The following is a 25921-nucleotide window of genomic DNA, read 5'->3' on the forward strand; positions in this document are numbered from 1 at the left end:
CAGAGGGGTGGGGTTAAGCCTCCTTTGGCGGCTGGGGAGCTGCGCGGCTTTGCCTTTTGCTGGGAGGGCAAGTGAAGGGCCAGATCTCCTGCCTCCTGCCTCCCCCCCAAAATGTCTCCGCTGTAGCAGCTGCTACAATAGACTTCCACGCCTTTCGTCCGTGCCTGGCGGGAGGTGAAGAGTTCTTTGCCCAGTGCAAAGTTGACAGCAAGCAGTTCCGCAGTCGCCGAAGGAGGCTTAACCCGCCCGGTTTCAGTGGGGTTTCCCCGTTGCCCAGGGATTCCTTCGCCCGAACGGAGGTGGCTGTGGTGTGTTCAGGAATCCCTGGGCAACGGGGAAACCCCACTGAAACCGGGCGGGTTAAGCCTCCTTCGGCGACTGCGGAACTGCTTGCTGTCAACTTTGCACTGGGCAAAGAACTCTTCACCTCCCGCCAGGCACGGATGAAAGGCGTGGAAGTCTATTGTAGCAGCTGCTACAGCGGAGACATTGGGGGGGGGAGGCAGGAGGCAGGAGATCTGGCCCTTCACTTGCCCTCCCAGCAAAAGGCAAAGCCGCGCAGCTCCCCAGCCGCCAAAGGAGGCTTTACCCCACCCCTCTGTCCCACTCATCGCCCGTGGTCGGCATAACCTCCTCCTGCCTATCCCCGCTTTTCTGCCGGCCACGGGCGATGGGTGGGACAGAGGGGTGGGGTTAAGCCTCCTTTGGCGGCTGGGGAGCTGCGCGGCTTTGCCTTTTGCTGGGAGGGCAAGTGAAGGGCCAGATCTCCTGCCTCCTGCCTCCCCCCCAAAATGTCTCCGCTGTAGCAGCTGCTACAATAGACTTCCACGCCTTTCGTCCGTGCCTGGCGGGAGGTGAAGAGTTCTTTGCCCAGTGCAAAGTTGACAGCAAGCAGTTCCGCAGTCGCCGAAGGAGGCTTAACCCGCCCGGTTTCAGTGGGGTTTCCCCGTTGCCCAGGGATTCCTTCGCCCGAACGGAGGTGGCTGTGGTGTGTTCAGGAATCCCTGGGCAACGGGGAAACCCCACTGAAACTGCAGAGCCGAAGGGTGGCCTTTTTGTCTGGGAGGGAAGATGACGCGCGGGCGGCACAGGGGGGGGGAGGCAAAGCTCTGCGGCTCCAGCCACTTTCAGCCAAGCCTCCCCGGCCACGCAGCCAGGGAAGCCGAGCCGGGCGTGGCGGCGGCGGCGCTGCTGCTCCGGTCGCCCGATCGTCTCCTGCCTCCCGCGCCGATGTTCCACGCCCGGCTCGGCTTCCCTGGCTGCTTGGCGGGGGGGGGGAGGCTTGGCCGAAAGGGGCTGTACCCGCAGAGCTTTGCCTCCCACCCCTCGCCCCTGTGCTGCCGGCGCGTCATCTTCCCTCCCAGACTCCCCCGGCAAAGTGACGTGGAGGAATGGAAAGCTGAAACCGGGCGGTTTGAGTTTCCCATTCCTTCAAGTCACTTCGCCGCTGCTCTCCTGGCTAAACTGTGTGGCAGGAGACAGGCTTTGAGTTTTTGGCTGGGGGGGAGAAGTAGAACCTTCCTAACTCCCCCCCCCCCACCAGCCAGAAGGAGCGGCGAAGTGACGTGGAGGAATGGAAAGCTGAAACTGGGCGGTTTGAGTTTCCCATTCCTCCAAGTCACTTTGCCGCTCCTCTCCTGGCTAAACCGGCGGCAGGAGACAGGGTTGGGGGGGGGTACTGGGAAGCCCCCCAGGCCGACTGCCACCTTTTCAAACAGCCGCGCCCTTCCCAGCTGAGTCCTGAAGCCAAGCGCCAAAGGCGAACTTCTGCGCTTGGCTTCAGGACTCAGCTGGGAAGCGGCACGGGTGTTTTAAAAGGTCTCCCCCGGCATGGGGGGCTTCCTAGCACCCCCCCAAACCCGGGTTGGGGGTTCGGGGGGTGCTAGGAAGCCCCCCATGCCGGCGGGAAGACCCAGGGAAGGTTCCTTTGGCCGCCTAGCAGCTGATCTGCCCGGCGGTAATGCAAACTCCACCATCTACGCATGCGTGCAGATGGTGGTGTTACTTCCGGGTAGAAAACTCGCGATATAGCGTTTCGCGAAACTCGAGATCGCGAAACTCGAGGGATCACTGTATGTATGTATGTATATAAATATATAAAATTATATATATATATAAAATTTCCAAATCCAACTGCAGTTATAGTTAGTTATAGTTTATTAGATTTGTATCACAACATAATAGTGATACAATACATTACAAATCTAATAGTAGAAGTTAAATCAGTTTAAAAACGTTAATACATAATAAAATCCCTAGCTATACAATCATACACATTCAACCTAATCCATCATACAGTGAGGCTGAAACATAATAAAAAGGGGGAGAAGGTGGTAATTATCCACACGCCTGGCGACAAAGGTGGTTCTTTAGCATTTTACGGAAGGCGAGGAGGGTGGGGGCTATTCGAATCTCTGGAGGGAGTTGATTCCAGATGGCCGGGGCCGCCACAGAGAAGGCTCTTCCCCTGGGTCCCACCAGCCGACATTGTTTGGTCGACGGGACCCGGAGAAGGCCAACTCTAGTCTAGGGGACCTAATTGGTCACTGGGATTCGTGCGGCAGAAGGCGGTCTTGGAGATATTCTGGTCCGATGCCATGTAGGGCTTTATAGATCATAACCAACACTTTGAATTGTGACCAGAAACTGATCGGCAGCCAGTGCAGGCCGCGGAGTGTTGGCGAAACATGGGCAGTTAATTTTCCATACAACAAGAACCCTGTGAGATCAGCTAGGCTGGTCAAAACACAACAGAATCCTTATAAGGAAAGTGTAATTGCATACATAAAACTAAAGAAATGTTGAAAAGATAGTGATAAAATTTTAAAGAAACCTTAAAAAGCTACCGGTATGCTTACTTGCTAGATATATCATGAATGCTTTAAAATGCATTACCTGTAGATAGATCAATACTGCTTTATTTTATCCTGACATTTCTTTTTTATTGAGACTAGAAATAATTTGAGCAACCATTGAAAATCAAATTTTGAACATCAGGCTGCACTAATCAAGTTATGAAGCTTTTAGTGATATTATAATCATTCTGAAATCTTGGTCATCTGTTTCTACTGAGTTAATTCCATAGAGGCTGCCAACTCAAGAAAACAGAAGAAATGCAAACAGTATATTCAGAATTATTTCAGTTTATTAGAATATTAAAGTCCAAGGGAACACAAGTTAATAGTCAACATCAGGAGCAGGGTCTGGGATTTGACTAATGTTTCTAAACTGCAATGTTGAGGTGAGGGAGTGTCTTGGTTGAGGCCAATACAATTATATGCCCTTACTTTAAGTTAAAGAAGATGGGATGAATTTATAAGCCCATAAATATTTTCAGAGACACCAGGTGAGAGATGCCTTATTAGAGATTTGGATGAAAATTAAGTGAAATTTCTAAACCAAAATTCCTAGGTGGGCATCAACTACTGAAGCAATGGTTTTCTTCAATGTAATAGATTTTAATAGGACAATGACTTATAAAGAGCTATTCGATGGGCAAGGGAAACTCAGATCAAATCAAGATCTAAAATTGGTGGCTGTACATACAGATCCAAGCAAGGTATAAAAAGGGTTTAGAACAATATGGATTTCAAATGAGCAACAAAAACTAGACAAAATACTAAAAGGTACTGAAGAAAAAATGATTACCAAAACATACAATTTTGCCTGCTAAAATTTAGAATGGAGAAGGAAACTCTGAAAGAAAAAAATTGATAATTTGGGCTAAAAACCTGGGGTACAATAATAAATTAAAACAATGGAAAAAATTATGGGTAAAAAAATATAAATTGACTATGTCAGACGCTGTTCTGTCCCAGTGGTGAGCCAAGAAATATGCATACACAAACTGATTTAAACAGTAATCATTTATGCCTAATATTTTCTTAGCAATTGGGTCTTTTTAAAAGTTCAGGAAATCATAAATAAGTCCTTTCGGTGAGCCAGCTGCTAATTAATGTCTTAACAACTGGCCAGAGTCCAAGCAGATATCCTTCCCTGAAACTTATGAAAGGTTGGCAGAAAGCCCAGAGATTATTAGTAGAAGCAGGAAAGCCGATTTTTAAATCACAAGCTGAACAAGAATGTCAGAGAGAGCCTCGAGCAAAAATCTGGAATGGAACAACGTTGACTTTCACAGTGAATGCCCTTAGACTAAGCCTTAGTCTAAGGGCATGGCCAACTAGCATGCAGCACTATTCACAAGAGACTTCCTCGTGCATAGCCACTCTTGCCTTCTAACAGCCCTGTGTGTCCTAGCATCAAGAAGAACGTCCTCCTCTTCTGAGTCACTTGTGCACCTCAGGAGGTGCAAAAGGCCTTGGTTGGCTTTCAGCTTCTAATACCAAATCCTCCCTGACCTCCTTGCTTTTGGATTCATGTGCCAGGTGCATGGGCCATTCGTACCGCACCACAACTTCCTCTCAATCCTCAGGATCAGCTACGTGGGGCATGAATGGGGCCCAACAGCCTCATACAAGGAGAATATCTACAAAATATTTTATAGGTGACATTTACCCCTGGTAAGATTGGCCAAAATGTACATCACCAAACTGCTGGAAATGTAACCACTAACAAGGGACCTTCTACCCAGGGGTGAAATGCTTCCAGTTCACTTGTGCCTGTCGGTCATTGTAGAGCCGGTTGCGAAGACAGCACAAGGCTCCACCCATCCATCCGGACCCCACCATTTGGGTTACTTTACCCTCTGCGCATGTGCAAAGTGTTCTGTACATATGCAGAGGGTAAATTAACCCAAATGGTGGCATCCGGGCGGGTGGGTGGAGCCTTGCACTGCCTTCACAACCAGCTCTCCAATGACCAACAGGTACAAGCAAACCAGAAGCATTTCACCCCTGCTTCTACCAGATGTGTTGGACATGTCCCAAAGCCAGAGAATACTGGTGGGGGGGAAATCAAAAAATGGATGGAGGAAATTATAGAACAAAAAATTAATATGAAACCAGAGTTATTCATTTTGGGTATAATAAAATAAAATATAAGCAAAGAAATTGAATATATCATGCTGCATATAATTACCACAGCCAGAATTACATTTACCCCAAATTGAAAGGAAGAAAACATCCCCTCAAATACAATGATCATAAAAAAAGTGCTAGAATGCACAGAAATGGATAAATTAACTATGGAATTAAGGCATACAGAGGAAATAAGAGTATTATAAAATGTGGAATAAATGATATAACTGGCTTGAAAAGAAATATAAAATCAACACATAATGAATGTATAGAAAATATAACAAAATGAAAGATATATATAGAGAGAGTGAAATAGATGTGCAAATGTTGTATATATTATATTAATGAGTAACCATTAAATCAGAAGGTATATGTATAAAACAATAGGTTTTAGAATGGATAAGTTGGACTCAAGAAAAAATCCTGATAACGGAAAGCTATACTAGTGTAATTGCGATTTTAAAGGTTAAAAATGTTGAATATAAAGGTTTTTTGTTTTGTTTTTTTTATTATTTATTTATTTATTCAATTTTTATACCCCCCTTCTCCTTAGACTCAGGGCGGCTTACAACATGTTAGCAATAGCACATTTTAACAGAGCCCCAACAATCCGGGTCCTCATTTTACCCACCTCGGAAGGATGGAAGGCTAAGTCAACCTTGAGCCGGTGATGAGATTTGAACCGCTGACCTACAGATCTACAGTCAGCTTCAGTGGCCTGCAGTAAAGCACTCTACCTGCTGCGCAAGGAAAATTTGTAGTCCTAGATTCAGGGGAACAGAAAATGGATTGTGCATGCCTACTGTTATCTTAAGACTGCTCTTAACTTCATATAACTTAACTTGAAATAAATAAAAATATAAGCTTCAAAATACAAAACATATTGCTAGCTAAAATAAATGCCATTCAATGTTTACATAAAGAAATGGAGGCTATCCCTCATTTTCATAATGCTAAGCCATGTTTGTTGAATAAACTTCAGATGATTACATTCACAATTATGTTAACCTTTAAACTATTACAAACCACAACTGATGGACTGAGCCATTAAGTGAAGCCAAAATCAAATAGATCCATTACGATTATGCGTGTGAGTAATATCCCAAGCTGACTTTCATGAATCAATCTGCCAAAGTAATAGTTGCTTTATCAATCTTGTATTGTGGGTAGATAAAATAGGATCTGAGTTCTTTGGTTCCTCTTTTTCTTGGACATCCATCACTTTTTCAGTATTCAATAGAATTGAAATTTGTGGGGCCTGACAGAAATATCTACAATGTATATTTTAATTAATCACCAGGAGAGCCCTTTGTCATGAGAGGTCCTATATGCAGAAATACTAAGCAATCCCTCACACCTTCAAAAATAATCTATAATAAATGAGTTCTACAACATGCAACAGAGCTTTTAATGACTCAGAAACTGTTCATCTTATCAGACCAAACCATTCATTTGACATATTCTCTTTACGGAGTAAACAGATGTGCAAATAATAGCTGAGAAAGCACAATGGATTCCAAGAAGGCTGAAGATCAGAAATTCCTTGGCCTGTCATCTGACAAGTGATCTTATGCTGCATGCAGAAATCTGGGAATCTTCCAATTCCATCTCCTCAATCAGAGATACTTGCAAATTACATCATTTAGATTAATTCATACTGTAACAGAGCAAGTAGTGAATGGCCACACTTAATATAACATTTCAATAGTCTATTATTCTCCAGTACCATACACAGGGAAACAAAAACATCTATTCTGGATAACAGTAACTCTTAATAAAGTAAATGCAATAGTTGGCAACTCTGTATTTCAATATAGGCACACTTCAGAAATATACTATTGAACTAATAAATAAATAGACATAAAACTTTTTTGCTAAAAATCACATATCTTAAAATTCTCTTGAAAATAAAGATAATGGCAAAAATAAAAATAAAGGCAAGTATTATAATGACAAAGTCAGTATAATATTTAATATTTCCACAGCAGTTGTGGAAGAGACTTCAAAATAATACTCATAGTACTAACCAGTGCTTCAGAAATCCAGAGAACAACAGTGAGGGGGAAACTACAATAATTAATTGCTGACTCCTATTGATGGTTCAGACTGTTCTAACTCAGATGCAAGCTTAACTTTTAACAAGCTTTTTACAGTTTCTTTGGGAAGTATTTGCACAATATAGTGGTACCTCAGTACTCATTGTTAATTGGTTCCTAGAGACATGATGAATACCAAAAACCAGGAGTACCAAACAAATTTTTCCCATAAGGAATAATGTAACAAATTGTAGCTTAGGCATTGACCAAATTTTCACATCAAAATGTATCAAATTTAATGAGTTTCAAAACAGTTGAGTACCACTGCAATTCAGAAGCAATTAAATATTGCCAGACAATAATTGCTTCTGAATTGAATACTTTTTAAAATATTACAGTCCACTTTAGCATAATCACTGATTCATCTCAAATCTGTAATTCAATCTAAAAGTACACCTTTAAATATGCGGAAAATACAACTTTTTTTTTCTAAAGCACTAGAGATAAAGCAGAAAAAGAAAATACATTATTATTGATACAAAATGATATAATTGAAAAAGAACCATGAAAAATGTAGTATTTGGTTGAAATTATGCTTGGAACAAACTTCCAGCAGACGTGGTCGGTAAATCCACAGTAACTGAATTTAATCATGCCTGGGATAAACATATATCCATCATAAGATAAAATATAAGGTCAGACTAGATGGACCGTGAAGTCTTTTTCTGCCGTCAATCTTCTACCATGTTTCCCCGAAAATAAGACACTGTCTTATATTAAGTTTTGCTCCAAAAGTTGTGTTACGTCTTATTTTCGGGGGGTGCCTTATATTTCTCAAATAAGACAAATTCACAGGCAGGAAAGCTGACACCCCCAAAGAAAGTGTACAGTACGGTACACTGATTACGGTACGGTACCTGTCAGTATGGCACCCACACACACAAACGACGGCACTTATATGGTACAACAGTATACTCCTACTATTGCAGCTTCCAGCCACCAGAGGAACTACAGTCTACGCACTGTAGTGGAGACTGTAATGGTGGTGAGACAGCAGCAGACTGTGTCTGCTGTACTGGACAGTACAAAGCGATGGAAGGGGTCAGCAGGGGACGCCACATTATTACGGTACCGCTATGAGCAGCTTTGAATGGTACCGTATATTTTTCCACCGTACCGTATGTAAACTTGACTACGCCTTATTTTCGGGGGGTGCCTTATATTAGCAAATTTTGCAAAACCTCTGACATGCCTTACTTTCGGGGTACGTCTTATTTTCGGGGAAACAGGGTATGTTACTATGTTTCTATGATCTCAGTGAAATCTACTTGAGAGAGTTAAACAGTGAGTTCATTGGAATTCAACAACCCCATGAACCCCTTACTTAGTCCAATATTTTGTATATTATTATTGGGAGCAAAAATCACCAAAACAGTGGTACCTACTTGTTAGGAACTGCACAGAGTATTGTGCTGAGATTCTTTGCTGGGTTTATTTATTTTAGAAAATGTACATGGTACAATCTTATATATGATTCTTGAATGACTAATAATAATCATTTAAAGCAACATAATAAACTCTCTCTAAATCAAGCAAAATTAATATAATCATTATACAATGACCAGGTTGAGTAACAAACTCAACCTGAAAAACTACACAAGTATCAGGCTTATCTGACACTTCCATTCACCAAGACTTTAGTTTTCTGGAAGGCAAGGATCTCTGGATCTCAGTGGAAACTGTTCCATAGGATAGGTGTCACAACAGAAAAAGTGCAATCCTTGAATTCATAAAACAATATTGTTTTATGAGGAACTGGGGCAGGCAGAGACCCTTTGAGATAGGCAGTCTTACAAGTAACCTGGTGTTATGCCATGCAGGGTTTTAAGGATAATAACCAATGCCTTGAATTAAACTCAGAAAACTACTGGAAGTCAATACAACTTCCACAAGTGTAATCTAGGCAAACCTTAGCTGTCCAAAACTACAGTATGCATGTTGTTGTGTTCTGGACCAATGGAAGCTCCTGCATCAATACAGAACATATTATAAACAAATGAGAAATGACTAAGATATAATTGAAAATGAGTTATAGAGAATTAGCTTTGCTTTTATATAATTTTAAAAATATTTTAATTATTTTATTACGGTCATAGACCAAAGGACAGAAAAAGTTCGTATAAGATTATACTTGACCTGAAACCACTGAAAATTTGATTTTTTTGGAACAGGATTTAAACAGAAGAATTAGCTTTCTTTCTAGCTTGGATTTTTGTCCCCAACTTTTGGAATTCAACACAAATCAGCTAAGAGAAAGAAAAACAGTTTGGACCGCATGCTGTAATAAAACATGGTTGGTTCATTTGCAGCTCTGTGTAGTATATAAACAGATGCAATCCGATTAACTCAGTAAACTAGAGTGAATTCTCAACCACAGATATGTAACTATATTATGTGTAAGTATAAACTAGAGAAAGTTTTGCTGTTTTAATTTAATGATCAAACCAAATCATTTTTATTAGTAACAGTTACATTGAATCACTGAGAAATTTATCCTGAAAGCAGCAGCTACGGTGGCTTTTACAGATGCCATTTTGTTACTACAATAAATTATAGCATTTGTTAAATATGACATATTTTCTAGAGCAGTTTCATTCAATACTAGTCTTCCATACCGGTTTACTTCAGTCACTTCAATAAAGAGATTTATTGCGAAATAAGTCAACTAAATCCATCCATTAGAAAGTCCCATTATTATCCCTGAACTATTTCTGTAATTACTTCAATCTTCTGCCATCACAGAATACTGGCAGTCCTTGATTTATGACCACAACTGAGGCCAAAATTTTCACTGCTGAGCAAAACAGCTTTTAAATGAATTTTGCCTGGTTTTATGAACTTTATTGCTAGAGTTGTTAAATAAATCACTACAGTTGTTAACTTACTGTAGTAACACAAGTGAATCTGCCTTCCCCATTGATTTGTTTGTCCGAAGGTCCGAGAACACTGCAACTATCATAAAGACATGCCAGTCAGTGAAGGGCTGCAAATTTTTTTACTACCACTGTGGGTGTGGCTTATTTGTGGGTGTGGCTTTCTGGCCATATGACCAGGTGGGAGTGACTTGACTATCATGTGACTGGGGTAGCTTAAAGGTCCTGTGACTGGCTTAAAGGTGGCCAACTTGATGTCACTCAGGTCAAGGGTTTGGGTTAGGATTAGGGTGCCTGGCCTCCCCTCCCCTCAAAGAGATACAATTTCCCTATTTACTATTATTGAATATCAAAATATACTATTTAATTCTATATATATGACAATTCTATAACAATCATCAAGTGTTGTACAACATGATTCTTGACAAATGTATCTTTTTCTTTTATGTACGCTGAGAGCATATGCACCAAGACAAATTCCTTGTGTGTCCAATCACACTTGGCCAATAAAATTCTATTCTATTCTATGTATTCATACATATTACACACAGGCACACAAAAGTATACATATGCATATACAGTGATCCCCCGATCATTGCGAGGGTTCCATTCCAGGACCCCTAGCAATGATCGGGTTTTAGCGAAATAGCGCTGCGGAAGTAAAAACACCATCTGCGCATGCGCAGATGGTGTTTTTACTTCCGCAGCGCTAGCGAGCAAGGAGCCGAAGATTGGGGGCCACGCGGCTGTTTTAAAACGTCGCCGCCGGCATGGGGGGCTTGCCAGCACCCCCCGGACTTTTTCTACCAGTTCTATGTACAGTACATGTCCAAATGTTTTCTACACCGTACCTGTAGTAGGCCATCACTGATGCCAGTTGCCAAGCACCTGAATTTTGATCACATGACTATGGGGGGGGGGAGAAATACTATTTTTTTACAAGCTGTAAAGAACACAACCAAAGTTTTGAAAACCATCACAGTCAACAAACTTCAGTGTCACTAGATCTTCCAATTTTTTATTTTTTGCTTTAATCAAAAGGTCCCAAGCAATGAGCCCTGCAACAGTACGATGTGCATGAAATCATGTTAGGAAAACAGTGCAGTGGCACATGATCCACAACGTCACGCAAACGCTATTCTGAGCCGCTACAATCTCCTCCTACATTCCTTCACGCGACTTTTAGATCACGCTTTCAATTTCACAAGCGGGTTTTCCTTGTCTTTTTCTCGAGTCTTCTAGCCTGCGAAAAATATCGGAATAGCACGAATAGCTCGAAATCGCATGCGCGTGCAAAAGGTGCAATCTGCACTTTGCAGCAAACACAACAACCTCACTGTCTCCCCCCCACACACAATTCCGCCATCTCGAGCCTTCCCCCGCACAAAAACAAGGGGGTGTAACGTGAAGGACCACATCCGGGTTTCACTCACCGATCATGGCCAGTTGCTGGCAATTGGGGGGGGGGGGCACTCTGAAACCCTGCTCCGCTCACATAAAAGCCAATCTTGAGGATCTACGCTCCCTGCAGGCCGTCCAGACGGTTAGAGGCGCCCAGTGCGCAGGCGAGCAAAACACAGGTTACAAAGCGCTTTGGGAAATGTAGTGCTGTGCCTTCCTTTTGCTGCGGGAGGACTCCGCGTGTAAATACATGGAATGAAATGTATCTCTCAATCGGCCAGTCTTCCTTTCGATAACTTATAGTCCCCTGGTTCAACGTAAGACAGAACTACAGTGTATCTCAGTTCTGCTTTGATGCGGGGTAGAATTCCTCCCTTTGAGATCCGAGATTGCCTCGCGCGCTTTACGCATCCTTTTCTGTGCTACCGCAATTTTTTAAATATATGTATAATAATAAAAAGAGGCTGCAACACAGTTCGAACTAATTTTTTGCCGACCTCCACGCCACTGAAGAAACGAGACTTGATGAAACAAACGCTTTTTTTAAAAGGTAGCAAAGTGGATTCAATTCCTTCTCCGGATGTACATGGTTTTGTTTTGTTTTTTTAAAGTTGGTTTGGTTTTTGTTTTCTATCAGCTTATATAGTAGATCAGTGTTTCCCAACCTTGGCAACTTGAAGAGATCTGGACTTCAACTCCTAGAATTCCCCAGCCAGCGAATACTGTCTGGGGAATTCTGGGAATTGAAGTCCAGATCTCTTCAAGTTGCCAAGGTTGGGAAACACTGTAATAGATGTAGAACAAGTACAGTACTGTATGTTATTTTGTATTGGATTTTAAGGTGCTTCTTTTAAAGAGTCTATCTGAACTTTTCTTGTTAAAGCAAGAATGTTCAGAGTATGAGTAACATTAAAAAACGCAGTTTTTAAATTTATTTTTATATAGCATAACTTTCTACTTTGCAATTCTTTGCTTTTTCACTATAAAGCCACACCAGTCCAATTACAATAGAAGGCGTTAACGGATCAATTGTGGGGGAGTGGATAGCGTAGTTTTTCTTTGTGCTTGTTATGTTTTTGGTGGTCATTTGGATTCATTCATTGATCCATTCATTTGCATAAGCGCATCACTGCCTACCGTCCCTGTCCTATGATCCTCTTTTTTCGGTACGTTTTACTTACGTTTATAAAAACTACTACTATCCTATATGCTTGACAAATAACATAAATATTTATTATTATTTCGATTGACGTTTTAGATGCCCGTCTGGGTTACAAATTATTTCATTTGTAAAATAAGCAAATGAAATATTGCCAGTGTGCAAGTCTTCGGAGAGGGGCGGCATACAAATCTAATAAATTATTATTATTATTATTATTATTATTATTATTATTATTATTATTATTATTATTATTATTATTATTATTCTGCTCTTTTTGGAGGAAATGAGAAAATTACTCTACTCGAGAATGAATCCCATAGATTAGAATGTCAATAGAATTTGCTCGTCAGGAAACGCGAGGGATGGAATTAATAGACTCTTCGTTTTCGGGAATTGTACATAAAAGTGCATTTTGATTTTTTCCCGCCAACGTTTTAAATCCTTCCAAATGTCAGGATATTCTATATAGGGATAGTCAATTCATCATTTGCTCCCCTGTTCTGAAATAGGTAACTTTTTCCTCATGGAACCAGTGGCGCTTACATTTTCTGATTGAGAAAAAGCTATTTTTTGTTTTTCGAAACATAAGTTGCTCGTAGGAAAATTGTGGGCCATAAAAGCGACCGAGAGTCCAGCCTGCTTCTCGCGTCTGAACCCTGCTATGCTTGCTACCCCCTCCTTCCCTATTTCCGTAAACTAAAGGCAATAAGGATTCAGCGACTGTTATTATTCCGTGACTTCATTGCAGTCGCGTGGCTTCAGCTACGCCGGTTGCGCATGCGTATGCAAATCGAATCTGCTCAGTTTCCGACAAGGGCGGAATCCTGGTGCTCCCGCGGCTGGTTGTTGATACGTTGCCTAGCAACCGGTTCCTAGAAGCGAGTTGGTGTTAGAAACAGGCATATATTTTCCCCCCTTCCCCTCTTCCTCTTCCTCGAAGCCACACAGGAGCCTTCCCAGGGGCTAAACCAAGGGGTGAAAGGAGTAAATGCAAAGGGACGAAACTAAGAATTCTTTCTTTTTTTCCTTTTTTGGCCCGAGGGGGGGAAAAACCAAATCTGTTTTCGTATCCAAATAATTCCCTTTTAAACCCCCGACCTCCAAATCCCACGTGCGGCGAAGCAGCAGCGAGGAGCCTCCGGAGAAGATGGTGGCAGAAAAAGAGGGTGTAAGCCCCCCTAAACTGAGACCCCAGCAGCTGCAGGAGCCGCTGAGACACGCGAGAAGAACCAAGAAGCAGGTCAGCGATGGATTCACCATTAAAGCAATGATGAAAAACACCGTGGTATGTTTAGCGATGCCGTTAAAATAACAGAAAGCTCTCTGGCCCTTTGGGTTGGCCATTGATAGCACCCCAGGGTGGAAGGGCTGCAATGGGTGGGGAAAGGAGGAGATGACAAGCTTGAGGAGGGCTGGGGAAGAGGTGAGGGAGAGGATTTGCCTGCCAGATCCCCGAAATGCTCCTTAAGAGAACTTCACCCACCAACCATTGGAAGGGACCTTATAGATCATCTAGTCCACGGGGTAGGCAAAGTTGGCTCTTCTATGACATATAGACTTCAACTCCCAGAATTCCTGAGCTAGCATGATCCACAAGTCATCTTTGCATAGCCCTGATCTAGTTCAACCCCCATCCAAGCAGGAGACCCTACACCAGTGATGGTGAAACTTTTTTGGTTTGTGTGCCAAAAGGGGGTGAATGGGTGTGCTAGCATGGGTGCATGTGCCCACATCACTTCCCTCCCCCCATGCATGCACAAACACACCCTGCCTGCGCACAATCCCCCCTGTCCCCGCACATGCGCACAGGCCTCACTGAAGCCTGGGATGTGGAAAAAAACAGTCAAAAGGGCAAACCGGAATTCGGGAAAATGGACTTTGCTCATACTCTGGATGGTTCAGGGAAGCTTCCTGAAGCCCTGGAGTGCAAAAAACAGTACCACGGGCAAACTGAAGTTTGGAAAACACACTTCTAGTTTGCCCATTACGCTGTTTTTGCACTCCGGGGCTTCAGGAAGCTTCCCTGAACCCTCTGGAGTGCAAAAACCAGCACAACGGGCAAACCGAACATGCGGTTTCTGAACATCCAGTTTGTCTGTTGGGTGGGGTTTTTTTGTACTCTGGGGCTTCGGGGAAGCTTCCCTGAAGCATCCATAGGGTGAAATGGCCTTTCCTAAAGCTGAAAATCATCTGGCTAGCATACACACACACACTGGAGCTGACATAGGGCAACATCTTGCGTGCCCTCCGATATGGCTGCATGTGCCACCTGTGGCTCTGCGTGCCATAGGTTTGCCATCACAGCCCTACACTATTTCTAGTGTTGAAGCTCCCATAACTTCAAAAGGCAAGCTGTTCCACTGGTTGATTGCTCAGTCTGTCAGAAAATTTCTCCTTATTTCAGATTGAATTTGTCCTTGATCAGTTTGCATCCCTTGTTCCTTCTCTGGCCTTCAGGTGCTTTGGAAAATAGCTTAACACATACACCCTCCTCTCTGTGGCAGCCCCTCAATATTGGAACACTGCTATCATGTCACTAAAATCGCACCTGAAGCAATTTCCTTTCTCTTTTCCCATCCAAATATGCTAACAATCCATCCCACTGTTTCCCAGGGTTAATGAGTCTGACTTGCGATCCAATAGATCCCAAACACTAGGCCAGGAGCCACCCAGATTATAAAAAGTTGTTCTTGATTGAGAGAGATTGCACTCTCTGGCTTTTGAACTAAAGTGTTTATTCTGTGTTTAGCTGCTAGCTTAATGACCTGCTTATTTTTAACCCAATTCTTTTGCAATTTTTTGCGCCTCTAATTATTATGATTTTTGCCTGTACTACTTTTAGCTCTTTTTTCTTCTTCAATATTTCATCTGTTCCACAGAGCCCTAATCTCCTGATGTTCTACTTTTCATAAAACATTCAAAATACTCTCAAGGTTATCATAAAGTAAGCATTAAATAAAATTCTACAGCTTGGCCTGTACTGTATCTCCACTGCTTTCCATTGGAATTGGTATATGAAAATTGCACTTTAAGAAAAAGGCCAAACCATTCAATTTTTACCTTTTTTAAAAATTTTAGGAGTTTTGTGTGGGGGGGGGGAGAGAGATGATTAAAGAATTGTCATATATCAAGTATGGGAGAGTACTATGTGACTGTGCATAATTATTCCAAAATAAGTCAGTGATAAATGAGCCCTATACTAAACAAATACTATGATTTTTATTCAGGAGTCAAGAAGTTATCATAGCATGTAATGAACTTTATTTTGAATTAACTGTTTGTAACTTTATCTGCTATTAAAAAACATTCATAATAAAACCTTCTCCTAGATTGAAGTTATATAATATTGCAATGTTACTCATAATTGCCATCCAGAGAAAAAGCAATGTCTTTCTTACTTACTTACTTACTTACTTACTTACTTACTTACTTACTTACTTACTTACTTACTTACTTACTTACCTTCTTTCTTACTTGCTTGCTTGCTTGCTTGCTTGCTTGCTTGCTTGCTTGCTTGCTTGCTTGCTTGCTTGCTTGCTTGCTTGCTTGCTTGCTTGCTTGCTTGCTTGCTTGCTTGCTTGCTTGCTTGCTTGCTTGCTTGCTTGCTTGCTTGCTTGCTTGCTTGCTTGCTTGCTTACTTATTGGACTTATATGCCGCCTCTCTCCGAAGACTCATATATAACTTGTATATAATGCCCAAATATATTGATGCCCAAGGATTGCAAGTTAGTATATTGCCATCTCTACTTTTATGTTCTTTTTCACAGTTCATCAGCATTATTTTCTGCATTTCTCCTCTACTCAACTTTCCCAGCCTTTATTATTTCTATGAGACTTTTGTCAAGGAGCATGGTATAAATTCATGCCATAGTCTCTGTTCAGACAGAACATTTTATTCATTTCAGATTTTGTTCTTACTTGTTTTGCTTTTGAACAACTTGTTCATCATAAAACACCCAAACACTGAAATTGCACAAGCAAAATGCAGTTGGCTAACATAGCATTGAAGTTGGGCAAACACAGTTGAAATGCAGTTTGTAAACATTCTAGTGTTTCCATCTTCACCCACACTGCTTTTCATTCAATATGAGCCATTCTTCTAAAACTGTTTTTTTAATAGAGATCTACCATGTTTTCCCCAAAACAAGACCCTGTCTTATATTTTTTTAAACCCTGAAATAAGCTCTTGGATTTATTGCTATATACTCAAAAGCCCGATTGGGCTTATTATTAGGGGATGTCTTATTTTGGGGGGAAATAGGGTACACATTCTAGTATTGCCAAGCAATGGGAAAATCCAATTGTATCTTATATCTTATGGATTCAAGATAAGAGATTTTAGAATAGCACTTATTTTCACACAAACCATTTGGGTATTTTTAGCACCATAGCTAGAGACGTCTAGAGAAGCGATGGAGGAAGAGTAGGTCTGAATCCGATCGAACACTTGTAAGAGCTTTTATTAAGACTTACAAAGTGGCGCTCAAGGCGGCAAGATGCGCGTACCATGCCGCCTTGATTGCATCAGCGGAATCCCGCCCGGCCGCTCTGTTTAGGGTGACCCGCTCCCTTCTTAATCAGGGGGGAGTTGGGGAGCCCTTGCAGAGTAGTGCCGAGGATTTTAACACGTTTTTCGCTGATAAAGTCGCTCGGATTCGGGCCGACCTCGACTCCAATTGTACAACAGAGTCGACTGACAACGAGTCAGTCGAGGTGACTGGGGCACGTACTTGTCCACCTGTCTGGGAAGAGTTTGATCTGGTGACACCTGATGAAGTGGACAAGGCCATTGGAGCTGTGAGTTCCGCCACCTGTTTACTGGATCCGTGTCCCTCCTGGTTGGTTTCGGCCAGCAGGGAGGTGACACGGAGCTGGGCCCAGGAGATTACCAACGCTTCCTTGGGGAGGGGAGTTTTTCCATCACTCTATAAAGAAGCGCTTGTGCGCCCCCTCCTCAAGAAGCCCTCCCTGGACCCAGCTGTCCTTAATAACTATCGTCCAGTCTCCAACCTTCCCTTTATGGGGAAGGTTGTTGAGAAGGTGGTGGCACTCCAGCTCCAGCGGTCCTTGGAAGAAGCCGATTATCTAGGTCCCCGGCAGTCGGGTTTCAGGCCCGGTTACAGCACGGAAACCGCTTTGGTCGCATTGATGGATGATCTCTGGCGGGCCCGGGACAGGGGTTTATCCTCTGTCCTGGTGCTCCTTGACCTCTCAGCGGCTTTCGATACCATCGACCATGGTATCCTTCTGCACCGGCTGGAGGGGCTGGGGGTGGGAGGCACTGTTCTGCAGTGGTTCTCCTCCTACCTCTCTGGCCGGTCGCAGTCGGTGTTAGTGGGGGGTCAGAGGTCGACTCCTAGGTCTCTCCCTTGTGGGGTGCCTCAGGGGTCGGTCCTCTCCCCCCTGCTATTTAACATCTACATGAAACCGCTGGGCGAGATCATCCAAGGACATGGGGTGAAGTATCATCAATATGCGGATGATACCCAGCTTTACATCTCCACCCCATGCCCAGTCAACGAAGCGGTGGAAGTGATGTGCCGGTGCCTGGAGGCTGTTGGGGCCTGGATGGGTGTCAACAGACTCAAGCTCAACCCGGATAAGACGGAGTGGCTGTGGGTTTTGCCTCCCAAGGACAACTCCATCTGTCCGTCCATTACCCTGGGGGGGGAATCATTGACCCCCTCAGAGAGGGTCCGCAACTTGGGCGTCCTCCTCGATCCACAGCTCACATTAGAACAACATCTTTCAGCTGTGGCGAGGGGGGCGTTTGCCCAGGTTCGCCTGGTGCACCAGTTGCGGCCCTATCTGGACCGGGACTCATTGCTCACAGTCACTCATGCCCTCATCACCTCGAGGTTCGACTACTGTAATGCTCTCTACATGGGGCTACCTTTGAAAAGTGTTCAGAAACTTCAGATCGTGCAAAATGCAGCTGCGAGAGCAGTCATGGGCTTACCTAGGTATGCCCATGTTTCACCATCACTCCGCAGTCTGCATTGGCTGCCGATCAATTTCCGGTCACAATTCAAAGTGTTGGTTATGACCTTTAAAGCCCTTCATGGCATCGGACCAGAATATCTCCGAGACCGCCTCCTGCCGCACGAATCCCAGCGACCGATTAGGTCCCACAGAGTGGGCCTTCTCCGGGTCCCGTCAACTAAACAATGTCGGTTGGCGGGCCCCAGGGGAAGAGCCTTCTCTGTGGCGGCACCGGCCCTCTGGAACCAACTCCCCCCGGAGATTAGGACTGCCCCTACTCTTCCTGCCTTCCGTAAACTCCTTAAAACCCACCTTTGCCGTCAGGCATGGGGGAACTGAAATATCTCCCCCTGGGCACGTTTAATTTATGCATGGTATGTCTGTGTGTGTGTCTGTTAGCATATGGGTTTTTTTAAATATTTAAATATTTTAAATTGTCTGATTGCTTATGATTTGTTACTACATGTTGTGAGCCGCCCCGAGTCTTCGGAGAGGGGCGGCATACAAATCTAAGTAATAAATAATAAATAAATAAATGGCCCATAGGTTTGAATAAAAGTTAGAGGCTTTGAGAACATTAAGGAACTGAGTCAAGGCTACTAGTATACAATCCATGAAAAAACTACAAACTTTTAGCCACCTGTTGAGGAAGCTTATGAATTAAGATTATTGGGAAATACGATATCTGACGATACACAGAATAATTTCAGGTGACCAAACATGATTCAGAGTTATTTCACTTCTTAGTCTAACTGTGTCATGGTATGATTTGGTAGTATCCTATCAAATACAATCCAAAATTAATACTGCTTAGCTTTGAACTTAGATCAGATCATCTAAGTGCAGTCGCCTGCTCTATTCCTGGTAGGGTAATGATTTGAGATCTAGTGAAAGAATAAGAAGAGCAGAACTGCAAGCACTTCAAAGTTTAAGTAAAGGACTAGAACAGAGTTTGGAGAGATTGAAAGAAAGAAAAAAAATGAAAGATTGTTCCAAATACTGGGATTCTCAGATTTTCACCAGGGACTTTGCTTCTATCTTTGCAATAACTTTGAAGTAGCAATCCATTATAGATAATGAAGTCCTTCCACTTGTTCTGCACTTGTTATGATGCATTGAAAATAATACCATAATGCTTCAGTTATAAATTATAACTTAAACGGATAATATTACAATCAAGGTAAGTGTATAAAGTCAATCTACAACAATATTTGTATATTGGAATGGTAGTCTATCATGGCAAAAATTATCTAACTCCAACAGAATGATAGGTCTGATAAATGTGGCATTTTTAGAAATAGCCAGCCAATAGATACCTTTGGAATTAAATTTGTATTATTTTCACCTGATAATTGATTTTTAGGTAAAATATATCTGAGAATCAAGTATTATATTATAAAGATACGGATTAAGATATTGAAAGCACTTGTATAAAGAACCCAGGATTCTTGCATAAGTCTTGCTGCCTATTTTCAGTTTGAAGTAAAATAAGGTGTAAATGCTTAGTGTTTACTCTGTTTAATTAAGATATTTGTATGTGGCAATGATCATTTGTGCATCTAAAATTGAATGAGGAAGCTGGTTTCACCTCTATAATTAGTATAGTTTTCAGAATCTCAGTTGCCAGAAAAGAATCATGAAAGAGGGATAATATTTAATGATTGCAGTTTTTATATTATATTTTTATTTGTCCATAAACATGCACAGATAAAACACAGAGGGGAAAATGTACTTTATCTGACAAAGGTGATAAGTTGTTCAACTACTGCTAGCAGTAGTTTTCCATTGTGGAAATCGCTCTCTAGTGTTTTGAGTTACTGTAGTTAGAAGTAACACATGGAACTACTGGGAAATCAACTAGTCTAGTTAGAAAAAAAGATAGATTGGGTAATATAATATTACCCTATAAAAGTTGTTACATTGCTGGTCTGAGGCTATGGAATTCATTGCAAATTATTATACTATTTCTGCCTTCTGATTATTATTCCCAATTTGGAAAGAGCTAACTCTGATAAAGAAACATTCAGAGAATGCCAAGTTTTATTTCTACAAATACTTTCAGTGCACATAGCTTTTGAATTATGTTTAAAAAATCTGCTTTAGATATATCTGAACAATGAAGCCAGGAGGGAAACAATTACTTCATTTTCAAATTTCTAAGACAGAAAATAAACCCTATACTATTATTTCTGTTATTATTCTACTCTATTATTATTTCCCCAGCTACCTAATAGGTTATCTATACTGGTGCTGTTTTAGGTTAGTTGGGGAAAGGGAAACGTATCTTTTATTTTACGTACACTGAGAGCATATGCACCAAGACAAATTCCTTGTGTGTCCAATCACACCTGGCCAATAAAGAATTCTGTTCTGTTCTAGAAAAGTCTTTAAAATGATTTTCAGCAAGGCAAATACAATAAATTATATTCTAACGCTGAACAACACATCTGTAGTTTAATGGGAGCTAAACTTTTAAGAAACTAGTATCTGTGGCTATAGGTTCCTTTGTATTTGACTGTTCTGGATTAGCATTTTAGGAAAATAGTATAAAACAAAACACATAATTTTGTTATGGATAAGATATATCTTGGATAGTTTTTAAATGGGAATTTGAATTTTAAAGAAAATACTATTTTACCCTTGCAAGTTTTTAAATATGAAAGATTCTAACTGAACCAGCCGTTTATTTAGGAACAGCTTGATCTTTCTGAAAACATACTGTATATAAATCTACTGTTTCAGGATTTTGTCTGTAGACAATGTGCATTATTTCTGTTTCCAAAATTGTTTTGTTATACAGTAGTCCTGAACTCACAACCATTCATTTAGTGACCATTTGAAGTTAACAATGGCACTAAAAATGACTTATAACCCGTCCTCACAGTTATACTGTACAGTGATCCCCCGCTCGTTGCGAGGGTTCCGTTCCAGGAGCCCCCGCAACGAGCGGGTTTTCGCGAAGTAGCGATGCGGAAGTAAAAACACCGTCTGCGCATGTGCAGACGGTGTTTTTACTCCCACAGCGCTAGCGAGGAGCCGAAGATTGGGGGCGGGGCGGCTGTTTGCCGCCGGCATGGAGGGCTTCCTAGCAGCCCCCCAAACCCGGGTTGGGGGTCCGGGGGGCGCTGGCTCTCGGCGCTTTTGAGCTGAGTCCGGAAGCGAATTCGCTTCCGGACTCAGCTCAAAACCGGCGATACCAAGCGGCAAGGAACGGCTTGTCTCGGCGCTTTCGAGCTGACAGCTCGAAAGCGCCGAGACAAGCCGTTCCTTGCCGCTTGCTATCGGCGGTTTTGAGCTGTCCGGAAGCGAATTCGCTTCCGGACTCAGCTCAAAACCGGCGATACCAAGCGGCAAGGAACGGCTTGTCTCGGCGCTTTTGAGCTGACAGCTCGAAAGCGCCGAGACAAGCCGTTCCTTGCCGCTTGCTATCGGCGGTTTTGAGCTGTCCGGAAGCGAATTCGCTTCCGGACTCAGCTCAAAACCGGCGATACCAAGCGGCAAGGAACGGCTTGTCTCGGCGCTTTCGAGCTGACAGCTCGAAAGCGCCGAGACAAGCCGTTCCTTGCCGCTTGCTATCGGCGGTTTTGAGCTGAGTCCGGAAGCGAATTCGCTTCCGGACTCAGCTCAAAACCGGCGAGAATGAACGGCGTGGGCGGGCGAAGGGCGGGCGGCAGCGAGGAGTTTGCGTGGGCGGTGGGGAAACTCCTCGCTGACGCCAGCAAGAGGGGGAAGACCCAGGGAAGCCGCTGCCATCTACGCATGCGTGCCCGGCACGCATGCGTAGATGGTATTTTTGACTTCCGGGTTGAAAAATAGCGAAGTACCCTGTTCGCAATGGTTGGGGACGCAATAAACGGGGGATCACTGTATATAGTTTTATGTATGGTGTGCTTGTGTTGTATGATTTTTAAATTATGGGTTTTTAGATGATTTCTTTTAAATATTAGATTATTAGACACTGTCACATTGTTATTATTATTGTTGTGAGCCGCACCGAGTCTGCCAAGAGGGGCGGCATACAAATCTGATAAATTATTGTTATTATTATTATTACTACTACTACTACTACTACTACTGGAGTATTCCCGTGGTCATCTGATCAAAATTCTGGTGTTTGGCAACTGGTATATATTTACAATGGTTGCAGCATCTCAGTCATCTGATCATCATTTTCAACTTTCCCAGCCAGCTTCAAATAAGCAAACTCAATGATTGAAACCAAAGACATTTAATGACTGCCTAATTCAATTAACAACTATGGCAAAACAATCATAAAATTATGCATGATTTAACTTAACCACCGCCTTTCTTAATAATAGAAATTCTGGTCCTATTATAGCAATAGCAGTAGCACTTCACAGTGCTTTACAACTCTTTGTAAGTGATTTGGGTCCTTATTTTACCGACTTTGGCAGCATGGAAGGCTGAGCCAACCTTGAGCCTGTGAGAATCAAGCTGTCTTTTATATAATAATCCAATCCATGCTTTTCTTCTACGACACTTTATCTGATCTGAAGTAAACATATGCCTCCATTTCTTTCTTTTTTTCGGCAAAGGAAAATGGTCTTTATTGTAGGCCTCCCTTTCTATGGGGCAGGTGTAATCAATCAATATTACTATGGGAATTCAGTCATCTGTTTTCTTCTTTTTCTGTCAAAACTGTTCAGATCAGCTTGTAACCAGGTAATTCCAGTGTATATCATAGATATGGTCCAGGTATTAATGACTTTGATGGTAAACTTGTGAAGGGGGCTATCACAAAGAAGAAGGGGGTCAACTTATTCTTCAAAGCATCTGAAAGTAGAAAAAAAAGCAATTGATGATCAAGAAGAGAACCCTCCTAGACCTAAGGAGATATTTCCTGATAATTAAAACAACTTCCCTCCAGAAATTATGGGTGCTTAAACATTTAAAGTGTTTAAGAAGAGATCAGACAAATGTTTGTATGGAATTGTATGAGGTTTACTGCTTAAGAAGAAGGTTGGTCTACAAGACCTCCCTTCTCTTCCAACACTGTTATTTTGTTAATTGAGACTGTATATTCTTAACATATCTGCTATTTGTAGAATAGGCTATGTAGTACTGTAAATGTAGTCATTGCAGCTTGTTTGACTTTTAGCCAGATGCTGAAAGAATTCAGTTAGCAAGCATTATGATGTTTGGTATTATATTGTACTACTCATCTAGCAAATCAGCACTTTCTTCTCAGTACCTGCTCCAGTGAGAATAACTGTTGTTTCAGTTGTACAACTATAAAGAATTTTCAAAATTGGCAGTGAAGTAATATAGTCTACGGAGAAGTAATACAGTATAGTCTACGAGTCTACGGAGAGGGGCGGCATACAAATCTGATTAATAAATAAAATAAAATAATAAATAAATAAATAAATAAATAAATAAATAATAAATAGTACTGTAATTCGTATTTTTGTTTTTCTGGTGAGTTTATAAAATTGAAATAATTTGATGTTTGAAATTTTAGGATTCACAAAAATAGCTTAAGTTTTAAAGAAAAGTATGGAAGTTACTGGATCTACTAAGGTCCAGTTACAGGATCTAGCTAAGTTATGAATCTTAATTAAGCAAAGATCTTATTCTGACCCTTGACTTTTGTACCAGGAGAAATACTGAAGATCTTTTTAAGCTTCTGCAGGAAGGTTTGAGTTGCCATTTTTATTTTACAACACGTTGGCATTCCAAGTTTAGATGGTAACCAAGGGTACAGTAAATAATTATACAGCATTAGAATTTAGTATCAAAAGGTTGAGTAGAACTTGCCCAAATGTGTATATTAGAGGATATATTCTAAACAGCAAATATCTGGCTTATAGCTGATATCTTGCCTCCTTCAAAAATAATAGCAAATATATTTATTCAGTTTTTTATTCTGGCTTTCCAATTGAGGTTATCCCATGCTGTATGGGATTTTATAAGGATTTCTCAAATACATTATTTATTTACACCCTCACAGGAAAATAATCCAACATATTATTTTATGTTTGTTCAAGTCATTTTAATTTTATGGTGTAGTATAATAGTTCATAAACTGGCACCTTAAATTACAAAAACTAATGGGAGAGTTCCTCCTTCTTAAAGTTTATAACATTTTTTTTATTTTTTCATAAGTAATAATAAAACCTTAATAACAAATTAAAATATAATTTAACAACAGCTATAGCGATTATGTATTAATCATAATGTCCCTGGAGCCTCATAGCAGAAGTCAAGCGCTTCCAATTTTCTCAGCTATTACCTCACAATAAATGTTGTCCTCGGGCTATCTTTCTGGTATTAAATTCTTGTTCAGAGAAACAGGTTCCTACTTTGGAGCTCGACAAATTTATACCATGCAGGGTTTTTATTTTCCTTATGGTGATTTTTCACAGTTGTTTCAAAATACTGTATTCCCTGTCTCTGACACACATGGACTCTCCCCCCCCACCCCCAAGTCAGCTCAATGTGTGCCGATTCCAGAAAGATCACTGTATTGTCACCGGTTTCTGCCTAATATTTTAGATATCTCAGTGAGGCCAGGGAAACTTCTACTCATTGATCATTGATCTGCTGCTCTTTTGACAACCTCTGAGGTAGGCAGAAAGTAAAACAGGTATCGCAAAAGGATAGTCTGTCCACGTTTAATATATTTGAGTATTATTTAGCTTCCAATCATTTGTCTTTCGCAAATTACTCAAGACCCACCTTTGTCGCCAGGCATGGGGGAGTTAGGATATTCCTTCCCCTAGACCATTACAAGTTATATATGGTATGTTTGTGTGTATGCTTGGTTTTTATAATAAGGGTTTTTAGTTGTTTTATTAAATTGGATTGTTACATGTTGTTTTTTTATCATTGTTGTTAGCTGCCCTGAGTCTATGGAGAGGGGCGGCATACAAATCCAATAAATAATAATAATAATAATAATAATAATAATAATAATAATAATAATAATAATATTTTTTTCCAAGATAATGTATCTCTGACCAAAAATGGAAAACAAATCTGTGTCTAACACCCCTTCTAAGGATAATATCCTTACATTATAAGGATAGTTAATTCAAAGAACATTTGTCCTAGAAGAGTGAGGACAAATCTTTTTTTTCTTGGGTGCCGAAAGAGTGTGGGCCCATGCTATCACGCATGCACAAGTGCCCACACTCATAATTCAATGCCTGGGGAGGGCAAAAACAGCTTCCCCTGTCCCCCAGAGGCCCTCTAGAGGCCAGAAATGGCCTGTTTCCCAATTTCTGGTGGGCCCAGTAGGCTCATGTTCACCCTCCCCAGGCTCCAAAGGCTTCCCTGGAGCTGGGGAAGGTAAAAACACCCTCCTCCATCCCCGGAGGTTTCTGGAAATCAAAAACGCCCTCCCAGAGCCTCTGTGCCAGCCAAAAATCAGCTGGCCGGAACACACATGCACGTTGGAGCTGAGCTAGG

At 41.7% G+C, this 25921-nt stretch overlaps 2 protein-coding genes across 5 annotated transcripts in view; one reads left to right on the plus strand and one right to left on the minus strand.

The window, feature by feature from the left end:
• Positions 1–11506, minus strand: part of PRKN (parkin RBR E3 ubiquitin protein ligase) — an 890155-nt gene extending 878649 nt beyond the window's left edge. Inside the window, exon 1 of one of the 2 annotated variants that reach the window (XM_070733810.1) lies at positions 11379–11506. In XM_070733810.1, the coding sequence (XP_070589911.1) occupies positions 11379–11385 (7 nt within the window). In that variant the 5' untranslated portion in view covers positions 11386–11506. The remainder of the gene's footprint in view (positions 1–11378) is intronic. The other variant, XM_070733812.1, reaches the window with a different exon arrangement.
• A 1858-nt stretch (positions 11507–13364) lies between these two features.
• Positions 13365–25921, plus strand: part of PACRG (parkin coregulated) — a 326732-nt gene continuing 314175 nt past the window's right edge. Inside the window, exon 1 of one of the 3 annotated variants that reach the window (XM_070733825.1) lies at positions 13365–13793. In XM_070733825.1, the coding sequence (XP_070589926.1) occupies positions 13656–13793 (138 nt within the window). In that variant the 5' untranslated portion in view covers positions 13365–13655. The remainder of the gene's footprint in view (positions 13794–25921) is intronic. The other 2 variants (XM_070733824.1, XM_070733823.1) reach the window with 2 other exon arrangements.

Source organism: Erythrolamprus reginae, chromosome 1 (genome assembly GCF_031021105.1).
Source record: "Erythrolamprus reginae isolate rEryReg1 chromosome 1, rEryReg1.hap1, whole genome shotgun sequence".
NCBI lineage: Eukaryota > Metazoa > Chordata > Lepidosauria > Squamata > Dipsadidae > Erythrolamprus > Erythrolamprus reginae.